The following is a 12,976-nucleotide window of genomic DNA, read 5'->3' on the forward strand; positions in this document are numbered from 1 at the left end:
CTATCCAAATTGGTGGCATTCACTACATATTGTGGTAGCAAATTCCATCAGCAATTTCACATTTGAGTTCTTTAAGAACTCTCAGGTGTATGCCACTAGACCTGGTGATTTGTTAATTTTTAATTTGTCAACAAGACCTAGATCTTTGTCTCTTATCACTACTATATTGCCTCAGTTCTTCAGACTCCCTTCCTGAGGAAGTTGGGTCAGGCACAGGGATCTGCCCTAAATCTTCACAGATGCAAAACATTAATGCAGCTTTTCTACAATCTTCTTTTCTCCTCTGCCAGTCTACAAAGTACTCCAATCAGCAAATCACAATGTGTAACAGTTGAATAAAGCATTAATCTCTTTCAGTCAGCAAACACTGCCCATCAGGGTCCTTGTGGACCTAGTTACACAAACTCAACCCATTTGCTTAAGCCGCAAAGGATTCTCATATAGCTAAACAGTGGGAAGCAAGAACTATATAGCACGCAGAGATTCTCCAAGTATTTAAGCTGATAAAAAATTAGCAAGACAGCCTCAGTTTTTACATTGTCTATCCCCTTCACGATGCAGATGATCTGGGGCCTCTAAGTGAATCAGAAAAAAAACAGAAAGAGAATCAGAAAAAGACCCCCATGCATGCATGGATTTTCTCTCTCCCTCTTCCTTTAAGGAAGAGATCATGAGAATAGGTCCTTTGAATGATTGGTATTGCATGGAAGCCTCAGATCACATGTCGTAACATCGGGGTGTGTGTGTGCCCCACTTCTTCATCAAGTAAAGGCAATATGAATCAAGGCACTGACAGCCCTTCTTATTATGCACTAAAAAACAACAAACCAGAATTATTTTCTGTTTCACTACTATGGTGAGAAATGTTGGACTCTTATTGCAAGGTGAAAAAGCTGTCAAGTTAAACTTGATGCCATGAAGTAGCTTTCCATGTTTTATGGATATACATTTGGAAGGCAAAATGCAAATGCTACAGAACTGACTTCTGCTGTGTGAGTATTCCAACCTAAACTATTAAGAATAAATGAATTCCAAAAGTCTAATTGTATTTACTCTTGCCATTCAATTTTGACAATGAGTCTTAAGATGTCAGTCTCCTTTTGTTTATGGCTAGTTTCACTTTCTGGTTCCCATGGACTAGTAAGACACACTTTTTTGTGTTAGACATACTTGAATACAAGTACAAGTCTCCCCCTCCCCTCCCCTCCCAGTCCATCTCTGAAAGGCTTTGGTGGGGGAGGGGAGAGCCCTGACAATGAGTTCGATCTGCATCCCACTGAAGTCAATGGCAACATTCCCATTATTTTAATGGCACTGGACTGCACCAACAGCCTTTTGAAGTCAGGTTTTAAGAACAAGGACAAATTGCTCTAAACAATATGTTTATTTTAATATGCAACTTTTAAACGAGTCTTTTGCATCTACATTTTATTTGTAAAACAAAACAAAACCCTTTTTTTAAAAAAATCAAGGAATTTAAGATCGTCAGATAAGAATACTAAACAGACTTACAGTGAAATCCTAACCATGTCAACTCAGGTCGTATTTAATTCAGTGGAGCTTACCCTCAAGTAAGTGGGGTTAGGACTGCAACTTTACTCATATAAGCCCTGAATAGACTGAAATGAGTATTTCAGTCTAGTCTTAGTTTGGCGCTAACCCAATAAATCAGATTCAGTATACCACATTCTGGTTGCAAATAATACACCCAGTGCTGATCCCATTCAGAGCATGCTGGTAGAGCTATCTCTCAGAACTACACCATCTCAAAAAGCATATGAGTGAACTGTGTCTCACATCAAAAGCCCACTAGCCTAACTTTTTCCCTCACTTGCTAGCTTTACCCATGCAGTTTCTGACCTGGGACCTATGAACACCTCGCAGAGCCAAGCCATATCCATTTTGAAAATTAAGGGCACTAAAATGTAATTAGATTTATTTGGGGGAAAAGTTTGTTAACTTTACTCACTGAATTTTTAAGATTATATCAGCAATAGTTCAAACAGTTGGGAGAGTGGTCATTTTCATATATTCCCCCCCCCTCCCCAGCAATGTTGGAAGTGCAAAATATTATCAGCTGTTCTTTTTAACCAAAATCTTTCTCAAACGGATCTTGGTGGCGACCGCAGTGAAAAAAAGTAGAATACAGCTGCCTGATTTGCCTAGCTGTTGTTAATTTAGGAGAGGAACACAAAAGACCGTTTCAAGTAGTCAGAATTGTGATTCTGATGCTCAGCCAAAACCCTCTTTTAAGGGGAAGGAGGAGAGGAGGAGGAGGAAGAGGCAAAGGGGTGGAAGTGACCATGAGAAACCTTGGAATGCTACACAGAATGTTAAGGAGAAACCCAAGTTTTATGAAACATTTAAAAGGAAAATATATGTATATAAAGCCCAGTTGAATCAATTGTATTATCATAATATTGTATCCAATTATGTCCCTCTGCTGGTGGAAGGCTCTGTAATGCAATGGAGATTTCTGTGAGTTGAAGTTGATTTTTCACTGATTCCCTCTTTCTGCAGCTCCTCTCCAGACATCTTGGAACAGCATGTTAGGTGGCACAGGGGACTTCAGGAGAAAGGGGCAATTTGTGAAAAACACCTCCCCATCTTCTTGTGGCTCACATTAGCATCCACTGGATCAGTCTTGCATCAGTGGAGCAACTCAATTGGATTCAATGCATTTTTAAAATTATTGTTATTGTTATTCTACTACTACTACTACTACTACTACTAAAGTATGAACATATGGCCTTTTTGAGCTTTATATTATGAAAACTAGAACAGCCATTTTTTCAAGCAAGGGCAGCCAAGAATGTAAAGGATGCTTGCAGTGCTACTTTTCACAGACCTCTGTTTTGAGAATTTCATGTCTGAAGATGTGAATATCACTCAAGAATAGTTATAGGCCCATCTATTTATAATGCTGAAAGCACCATTTTGCTTCCGCTCCTATCCCCAGTTGCCTCCTTATTTACCCTGCAAGAAGTGGTCATTTTGTAGATTATACCTTCAGGTGTACACCAAAAGGCGTGGAGTGGGAATGCAACAAACAAGTGTTTGCAAATGCCAATATTGATCAGGACATTAGGGGTGGGCTGCAGCTTCTTGTCAAGTCTGAATAGGGGGAAAACCTGTGAAAGGGCCCTGAAAGAATGAAGACAGAGAAAGATTCCTCAGTTAGGGGTTCCCAGATCTGCCCGAGATCAGCTTCTTCTTGGCGAGATGGGTGGGGGTGGGTGGGCTTTATTCATCCTCAAGTTTTTTTCTCTTCTATGCCTCTGTTCCCTCTACGTACAGGTACCCTGTCTACATGCCTCCAGTGTTCTCAGCTGGTTCCTTTCTCATGTAAGTTATAACTATTTATTGTAAGCCACTCAGGGGATGTGAGTATTTGTATGCTGCCAGGTGTACACAACCAGCATCTGTTGGGTCCTAACACCCCATCTCCTTCATGCCTTGATCCTTTCCCCTTTACATCTTCAGAAACACCCTCTTCATGTTTCACCATTTTAAGCAGCTTGATACACTTCTTATGACACAAATCTTTAAAATGCTTGTCTGTTAAAAAGTGCTCATTAGCTGTCCATCTTATATGAATTATATGAATAATGTCTCAATTTAAAAAATGTGCCCATCACACACACACACACACACACCACAAAAATGTCTGCATACTTGTCCCACTGAGTTCAATGGGGCTTACGATCAGGTAAGTGAGTGTAGGATTGAAACATAAAATAATGTCACTTGGGTTAAAAAAGCAAACTTCTGTTTGCAGTAGCTACCTTCCATGCTTGCCAGAGGCTGATTAGCAGCTTAGATATATGCTCTTGCCTGCTCATTTCGTGCCTGCCTCCTCAATCATGATATCTGACAGGCTTTTCTGTTGTCTCTCTCTTTCTCCCTCCCCACACTTTCACTCAAGGCAAGGTGATTTGTATGTAGCCAGTGGTGGTAACCAAGAACAGCTCTCACCAGGCTATTAGAATCATAGAATCGTAGAGTTGGAAGGGGCCTTGTAGGCCATCGAGTCCAACCCCCTGCTCACAGCAGGAAATCCACAGCTAGAGCATCTCCCGCAGATAGCTGTCCAGCCTCTGCTTGAAGACATCCAGCGAAGGGGATCCCACCACCTCCCTAGGCAGTCGGTTCCATTGCCGAACTGCCCTTACTGTCAAGAAGTTCCTTCTAATGTCCAATCTGAATCTACGCTCCTGCAACTTAAAACCATTAGACCTAGTCCTACCCTCTGGGGCAGCAGAGAACAAATCTGTACCCTCCTCTATGTGACAGCCCTTCAGGTACTTAAAGAGTGTATTCTGACATCTTTTCCTTTCTCTCATTTTAGAGGACCTTTGGCAAGGCAGACTCTACACATATGGATTATAATTTAAATAATGAATAAAGTAGATAAATGGATCTTAAATGTCTGGTAACCTCTTCTGTATTTAAGCATTTTGTAAGTCTTTTAGGTGTTTTGTAAAAAGCAGTGAGTGTTATTATTATTAAAATGCATATTAGGTACTTGAACATGCAATTTGAATACCTCTGTTTACCAAACTGAAATATGCTAAAAACCATAAACAAATATAAAAAATAATCTTACCATGATCTATGGAATGTGTACCAGCAACTGACACAACCTAAAAGACAGGGGAAAATAAAAAATGTGAAGATATCAAATGTTAACACAAAAGTAAGCCTGTAGCCAGTTAAGTTTCCAGGTTTAGTTCAAGGTGCTAGCTTTGACCTTTAAAACCCAAGGTGGTTTAGTGCTAGGGTACCTCTGGAGTTTCTTCTCATATATGAACCTCCTAGGACCTAGACCAACTGAAGCATGCTAGGTAGCTACAAGGAGCAAACACTTTTTTTGGATGGCACTTGTACATGGAATCCCTTTCTGAAACAAGGCCTGTCATGTCAAAACAACCTTCAAGGTGTTTTGCAAACAGGTGGCATTGTTCTACAAGGCTTCTGGAATGGATTAGTTTTATTCCCATTTATTTATAATAAAGAAATATAATCTTGGTTGCTGATCATGATCACTAAGTTTTAACTGAAGTTGGGTTGGGTTTTTTAAATTTGCATTACTGCTTTTGACACCCACTGTGATCTTCCTGGAAGACCTTTGATTGACTGAGAGGATGGCATGTGAATTTAGAAAGAAGCAATGCCTTGTTTGTTGGACTGGGGCAACAATTTCCCTTTGTCCAGTACATGTGATTTTAAGTCTGGCAGCACAATCATTTGGTTACTGAATTCCACCATGTTCAGTGGGGCTTGCACGCAGGTGTGAACAGGATTGTGGCCTGTGCCTCTAGGACAATAGGACAGGGCCTATGTCCATTTATAAACCTTACAGCATCAAGCACACTGTCGTTACTAAAAAAGTTAAGACAGCAGTAGCAGTAGGTGGGTCCCAAAGAAAGACATTGGCAGGAATATTGGCAAAACAAGAGTTTAAATGCATAGGGTTTACACCAATATTACACTTCTGCACTGTAAACAATGAGGGGTGTGGTATAAAAGCTGCATGGGGTACAAGAAGAAAACCCTATTATCTTTTGCAGCAGGAATTTTTCCATCACTTAGCCCAGCAGATCTGAATGAAAGGAGATGGGTGATATCAGGATGACCTCCATTCATCTGAAATGCAAATGAGGAAGCTACTACAAGGCAGCACAAAGGCACAGCTAGCACAATTGTACAGCAGAAAGAGTGAGAGATTGAGGTTGATCATTCCTCACTAACCCTTCCCCCAAAGGTGCTGAGGTTCATACACTCTTGCTGACAGACTACTGCTCACATGGGAAAAGAACCGAAATCTCTCAAGCCCAAAGGTGGAATGTACAGTCATTCTTGCGCTGGTTTTCAAAAGAGGGGAGGGGGGACCAAGAGAATACGAAGCTGGAGGTGATTATGAATGGAACACTGCGGAGCCTTGCTGCATTCCGAGCCTGCTGATCTATAGCATGCTAAGCTCCAGTCCATTTTGTTTGTCCCAAAACGTTCAATTTCCCATGCTCCAGATCTTTTAAAGTTCGTCCATGTCTCTCATAGTTTATACATGTTCATTGAATTTCTTTAATATATCACATCTGGGCTCCAGCAAGGTTGCTGTTAGAAATATAACAAGGTCCCTTTCTCACATTTGGGAAACAAAGTCTTTTGTATCTGCCTTTCCTGTTTCCTGCCTATAATTAGAAAAAAGTAGAGTCTGTCTGCCTGCCTGCCTGCCTCAAAGGTTCATCCAACAGAATCACCTCAGTTATAGGCAGCAGTCAGTTTGAGACAAGGGCAACTATTTTCCGCTTTTCATTTTGCAAGGGTTTAATGCTATTTTCACAATAACTACTCATTTTAGAAAACCCTTTGGCACAGACCAGCCTCTGTCCCAACACATACTGTCACCGGCAGGCATGACATTTGTATGAATTAACTATGCTGTTTGATGGGGGCCAACACTTTGGATTCAAAAATCTAATCTGGCTGGTTGTTGAGTCCATTGTGTGAAAAAAGGATTTTCACTACATGGTGGCATCAAAACGATGTTGGGGGGTGGGGTGGGAGAGACCTGGTTGCCTGATTTCATCTTGTAAATCAAGAGTGGGGGACCTGAAGCCCTTCAGATATTCCTGGACTACAACTTCCATCATCCTCGACTATTGGCCATGCTGGCTGGGGCTGATGGGAGTTGGAGTCTGACAACATATATAAGGCCATGGATTTTCCATCCCTGATGTAAATGAAGGGATAGCTAGAAGCCCTCACTCCAGTTCAGACACTTCCACAGGGGTGCCACTGCCTTCACCCATATAGACATCACAGAATTGCTGCCAAACTGGTTCCTATAGCATCCTCAAATTCAGCGAGACAAAAACGTACTACAGGATTGTAAAGAGAAGAAGGCTGATTAGGGCAGCTTCTTTCAGTTTTAGGCAGTTACAGCCTGAATGCCCACAAACGGTTAAGGAAATTTGCTGTGCAAGAACACTTTCAAACAAATGCACTTACCCAGTGGCATACATTCTCACTGTTTTGCACACTAAATCCTCCCTTACGGCCACATTTCTTCCATCCCAGCTCAATGCCACTGTTGCAAAACCATAAATACTAACATGGGACTTCTCAGGAATTCATGATCCTGGCAAAGGAACATGTTCTGTGTTGCTTCATGGGAAAACCACGACATTTCTGAGAAGTAGAACTGTGGGCCATGGAACCCTAGCTGTGTGTAATGGGGGGGGAATTAATGGCAGAAAAGGGCTCAGATCATCACTATGCTCAGCCACCACAATGAGAACAAGGGACACTTCATTTAAGTAAAGACCAGCAAATTTGGAACAAATTGGAGGAAATCTTCCTGCATAAACTGTAAAAAGCAGTACTTTGCTAGTAAACAAAGTCCCTGAGGCAATTATAAACCTTTGCTTTAGAATACATAGACATTTTGGAAGGTTTTGTCCTTGTTCTCTATTCCATCTAACCAGGGAGGATTCCTCACCCAAATGTCATGTTTTTGTCCCTCTCAAAAACAAAAAGAACAGAGATAGGTGGGTTTTCATTCACTGTTATGATTTAGAATCATAGAATAGGAAAATGGGAAGAGGCCTAATAAGGCCATCAAGTCCAACCCCCTGCTCAATGCAGGACCCCAAGTTAAATCATACCCGACAGATGGTTGTCTAGGTGCCTCTTGAATGTCTCCAGTGTTGGACAGCCCACTACCTCCTTAGGCAATTGGTTTCATTGCTCTAACAGTTAGGAGGTTTTTCCTGATGTTCACCCAAAATCTGGCTTCCTGTCACTTGAGCCCATTATTCCATGTCCTGCACTCTGGGATGATCGAGAAGACATCCTGGACCTCCTCTGCGTGGCAACTGAGTACTTTCCCCTTCTGAGCTGGAGCTAAAGCTTTCAGATATCCCTTCATGATTCCTATAATTACTAGCATTACTAGAAAAATGTGGTCCATATTCTAAGTGATTACTGTATCACTGAATACATACTAGTGCTTGTGATTTAGCCTAGAATTAAATCAAGAATACGGAAAGCTCTAAAGAAACTGTTCAACCTCAATATTCAGCCCTATCATGCATTTCTGCACAAGTTAATTCTAATGGTAAATGTAATCAATTACTGCATTCATGCAAATCTCCAAGTGTGTATGAGTGGCTGGCTGTGAACCTGCTACGTCCACCAGCTGCATAATTTTAAATCCTGTAGAGATTTCATTTCTTGTGTTAGGAAAGTTGCTCGGTTGATCTCAAAATGACATGACTGTGCAAACTATGTACTTAAAACCTGGACCAAAGTTACCCAAATTTTGCAAAAAGAAAAGCTGAATTGTGCAACCATACAACATGTCACACACATTGTGCAAGTGTGTGCAGATATACTGTATATTGTGTAATTCATTCTGCTTCTGTTAGACTTCAGGAGTGGCAAGGGGTAATTCAAGCCACCGAGACTCTGCCACTGGAAATCCTACTCACACAAGTACAATCCTATACATGTCTACTTAGAATTAAGCCCCAGTGTGTTCAGTGGGAGAGCCCGTGTGGTGTTGTGGTTAAGGTGCTGGACTAGAACCTGGGAGACCGGGTTCAAATCCCCACACAGCCATGAAGCTCACTGGGTGACCTTGGGCCAGTCACTGCCCCTCAGCCTCAGAGGAAGGCAATGGTAAACCACCTCTGAAAACCGCTTACCATGAAAAGCCTATTCGTAGGGTCGCCATAAGTCGGGATCGACTTGAAGGCAGTCCAACAGGTGTTCAGTGGAGCCTACTCCCTAGCAACCACATTTAGAATCACAGCCACAACCTCCTTCCAGCTTCTGAGGCTGTATCAACATACTTTCAAGGCCGTTTCCTTAGTCAAAAGGACTAGAAAATTCTCCCTCAAGAACGGGATATTAGGAGGACAAATTCTGCACTCAGTCCAAATTCTGTATTTATCTGAAATCCCCACAGCCTTCCTATTTAATTTTTCACCATCACAAAATTATTAGCATTTGGCAAACAACTCATTCACAAAACACTGAGAGTGCATTTGGGTACAGTTCACAAAGGCCCAAAGTACATGAGATGCAGTCATCATGGGTCTCCCGTCATCATGGGTCTCCCGATATTTCAATTTTTAGTTAAAAGAACAATCATGGTGGTGCACAAAATGGATTAGGGCAGCAGAATGGGTAAAGGTTTTCCAACTCTTCCGCTATAGGGTGAATACATACAGGCACCTGTATCATGCAAGTATTCTTCTCCCGAGGGTATATTATCAGTATGGTGGGTCAGGGAGATTTAGAACAGGAAAATACAATGCGAGAGTGTTAAATACCCCTCCCTCCTTAAAGCTGTTCTGGTCCAATTTTGGGGCCTCAAAGGATGCTTCTGAAAACAGAAATTCTGGGAGGGTCCGATCATGGTTCTCTCCCTTCCTTGTGTCTCATGTAGCGTGGCCCTAATCCATTAGTATCAAGCTGAACAATGATGTGTGTTCACACAACCACAGCAGCTCTGTTCAGGCATTATAAAAAGCAAACTGTGTAAGCAGTGTGGGGCCACCTCCACCTCCTGTCTTGCTATGTTCAGCAACAAAGGCCTGAAGAGGAATTTGTAAGCATCTCCATTTGAACACCTTTACAATCATTCCCACAATCAGGCTTCCCGATCTGGGAAGGCATGTAAGGGGAGTGAGCATGATTGCAAACTACTTCCAGACCTTGCCACTCAACACAAGGCTGAGGGTGGAGTGGACGAGGTTGGTGCACATGTGCTGTCTTGTGCTTCCAACACAGTTTGATTTTTGTCATGTCTGAGTAGGACTTGCATTTCTTAGCAATCCAATACAAAGTTAGCAGCCAACCTGTTTTTTAAAGAGAAGCAGCCACCCTGTGGCCACAATTTTGAAAGTTGACTTTTTGTATGGTTTCAGCTGGGAAAGCTGCAGGGTAAAGGACCACTGACTTCTAACTCTGCAACAGTCCTTTAGCAGTTTTCCCCAACTTAGTGCCCTCCAGATGATATGGACTGCAACTCCCAGCAGCCCTAGCCAGCACAAATGTGAATACCCCCACCCCTTGGTAGTGACTTTTATGTAGGGCAACTTTAAGCAGCTCTTTTCTTGCTTTTATGTGCTAACAGTAGAAATGCTACTTTTTATTGGCAGATTCTGTGCCTATGTGGGGAACCTTTAGCCCTCCAGTTGTTGCTGAATTCCCATCAGCCCAAGCATGGCCAATGGCTAGTGATGATGGGAGTTGTAGTTTAACAACATCTGGAAGGTGTAAGGTTCCCCAAACCTGCTACAGGGCCTTTAACTTACTTGTCATTTTATTTTACATTTTTAACTCACCCTTCCACCAAGGAGTTCAGGATGCTTTACAAGGTTCTCCACTTACCCATTTTATCCCCACAACAATCCTGTGAGGCAGGTTAGTCCAAGAGACTGTAACCAGCCCAAGGTCACCCAATGACCTTTATGTGTACTGCCCCCAAGTCGATTCCGACTTATGGCGACCCTATGAATAGGGTTTTCATTAGGCTGAGAGGCAGTGACTGGCCCAAGGTCACCCAGTGAGCTTCATGGCTATGTGGGAATTCGAACCCTGGTCTCCAAGGTCATAGTCCAACACCTTAACCACTACACCACACTGACCTTCATAGCTGAATACAAATTTGAACTCCTGGATCTCCACAATCTTAGGCTGGCACTCTAACTAGTGCATCACACTTGATTTTTCTCATTATTTACCAGTAAAAAATTAACCTTTGCATAGGAGGCAAGCCATCAGGGGCATCTTTCCCCGCTAACTGCATCTCTCAGCCAAAAAAGGCTTCAATTAGAACAGAGCAAAATCGATACCATTCAGAGTTGGCTCTTTCACAAATAAATAAAATACAGCACTTCTGTTCATAAAGTAGCTGCCAACTCTAACGGATAACCCCCTCACCCAAATAAAGGCAAAAACGCCTCAAAGAATCCTTCCTCGATTTTTTAAATTTTATGAGGGGGCCCTAGCTCGGAAACAGCGCGCAGGCTTTACGCACATAATCCCCGGCCTCTCCAAGTTGGGTTGGGAAGGCCTCATCCCTGAAACTGGGGACCGTAAGGACAGACCAGCCGCCCACGACATGGCGTCCTTCAGATGTTTTGGACTGCAACTCGCCTCAGCCATTGTCCAAAACATCTGGAAGGCACCTGACTGGAAAAAGCTGGCGAAGGTAAGGCTAGAGGTAGATCATCCAATCCTATAAAGCGGCTGCCTACGTCCTTCCATAACTCAGGAAAGCTGATCCCTAGGAGATGGGATGGCCTGGAAGCCCCCTCCATTTTATGTGTAGCTCCAAGGGAAGAGGATTTGGGACCCAGGACGGGATTTGACTCCTTCCTCCAGCAAGACCAGCGCAGGCTTAAGGATCTACCATGGGAACCGCTTTCCACCCTCCTGGAATATTTTTCCGCTGGCTGAGAGAGCAAGAGGCAGCAAAGAAGCCCTACCCTACTACGCCAGGACACTAAGAGGCAAAAACAACCGGCTAAGATCGCGCCACGCATACTTTGCCTGCGGGATGCACAATCGAAATCAGGGAGCGCGCCGGCGCGCCGGCTCTTCCTTCCTGTAGGCGGAGAAAGGAAGGGGAAGGGCCTCGCTGCTTACCGGTGTGCAGAAAAGCCGAGGGCCGGTGCTCCCTCTTTAGTTGGGCAATGGTGCCATCTGTTGGACCAGAACGAACACCACAAACACAAGTGACGCTTTTCCAGTTAGACAGATTAGAAAGCTCGCCCTCTTTGTTCCCTCTGAACACACAGCCACGCACACATCTTGTGCAACTAGAATATAAGAGGAGCCAGCTGGATCAGGCCTCTGGCCCATCTAGTCCAGCGTCCTGATCTCTAAGCGGCCCCCGGATGCCTATGGGAAACCTACAAGCAGAGCATGAGTGCAAGAGCACTCTCTTCTCCTGCAGTTTCCAACAAGTGGTATTCAGAAACATTCTGCCTCTGACCGTGGAGACAGAGTATAGCCAACTTGGCTAGTAGTCACTGATAGTCTTATCCACCATGAATTTGTCTAATTCTCTTTTAAAGCCATCTAGGTTGGTGGCCACCACTGCCTTCTTGTGGGAGCGAATACCATTGTTTAACTATGCACTATACTTTCATTTGTTTGTCCTGAATCTTCCAACATTCAGCTTTAATGGATGTGTAGTTCTAGTGCTATAAGAGGAGAATTTTTTTTCTGTATATACTTTCTCCATGCCATGCATAACTGTATACACTTCTGTCCCCTCTTACTCTAAACTAAAAAGCCCCAAATGAGGCAGCCTTTTCTCATTGAGTCCTCCATCCCCTTGATAATTTTGGTTGTCCTTTTCCAAATCTTTACCAGCTCTACAATATCCTTTCTGAGGTGATGCAACCACAACTGTATACAGTATTCCAATGAGGCCGCACCATAGATTTGTATAACAGCATTATGATATTGGCAGCATAGAACTGGGGGCAGAGGGACATGCTTGAAGTATTACAAAAATAAATATTGTTATATTTATTTGAAGAATTAGGACTACGACCTGGGAGACCAGGGTTCGAATCCCCACATAGCCATGAAGCTCACGGGTGACCATGGGCCAGTCACTGCCTCTCAGCCTTATGAAAACCCTATTCATAGGGTCGCCATAAGTCGGCATCAACTTGAAGGCAGTACATTTACATTTTTTTATAAACCACTTCAGAACCAAAAGTTACCAGAGCTGTGTACAATGAAATAAGATACAATACAAAAGACTAGAAACTCTATAATTAAAGGCAATAAAACCATTTTGAGAATTGTACAATTATTATTCCATATATTGACTGGGCCACACTTAAGGCACAGCCTTCTTGAACAAAAATGTATTCAATAGCTTCCTAAATAACAGATTGCTAGGGGCTTGTCTAATTTCAGTTGGTAACTGATTCCAGTGCTG

General features: G+C 42.9%; 1 protein-coding gene across 3 annotated transcripts in view; it reads right to left on the bottom strand.

The window, feature by feature from the left end:
- GEMIN8 (gem nuclear organelle associated protein 8) overlaps window positions 1–11,683 on the bottom strand; it is a 51,034-nt gene extending 39,351 nt beyond the window's left edge. Inside the window, exons 1-2 of one of the 3 annotated variants that reach the window (XM_061627154.1) lie at window positions 11,665–11,683; window positions 4,607–4,643 (exon numbers count right to left, since the gene is read on the bottom strand). In XM_061627154.1, coding sequence (XP_061483138.1) covers window positions 4,607–4,609 — 3 coding nt within the window. In that variant the 5' untranslated portion in view covers window positions 4,610–4,643; window positions 11,665–11,683. Of the gene's footprint in view, window positions 1–4,606; window positions 4,644–11,504; window positions 11,635–11,664 lie in introns of those variants that run through there. The other 2 variants (XM_061627152.1, XM_061627153.1) reach the window with 2 other exon arrangements.
- Window positions 11,684–12,976: the final 1,293 nt, after the last annotated feature.

Source organism: Rhineura floridana, chromosome 5 (assembly GCF_030035675.1).
Source record: "Rhineura floridana isolate rRhiFlo1 chromosome 5, rRhiFlo1.hap2, whole genome shotgun sequence".
Taxonomy (NCBI): Eukaryota; Metazoa; Chordata; class Lepidosauria; order Squamata; family Rhineuridae; genus Rhineura; species Rhineura floridana.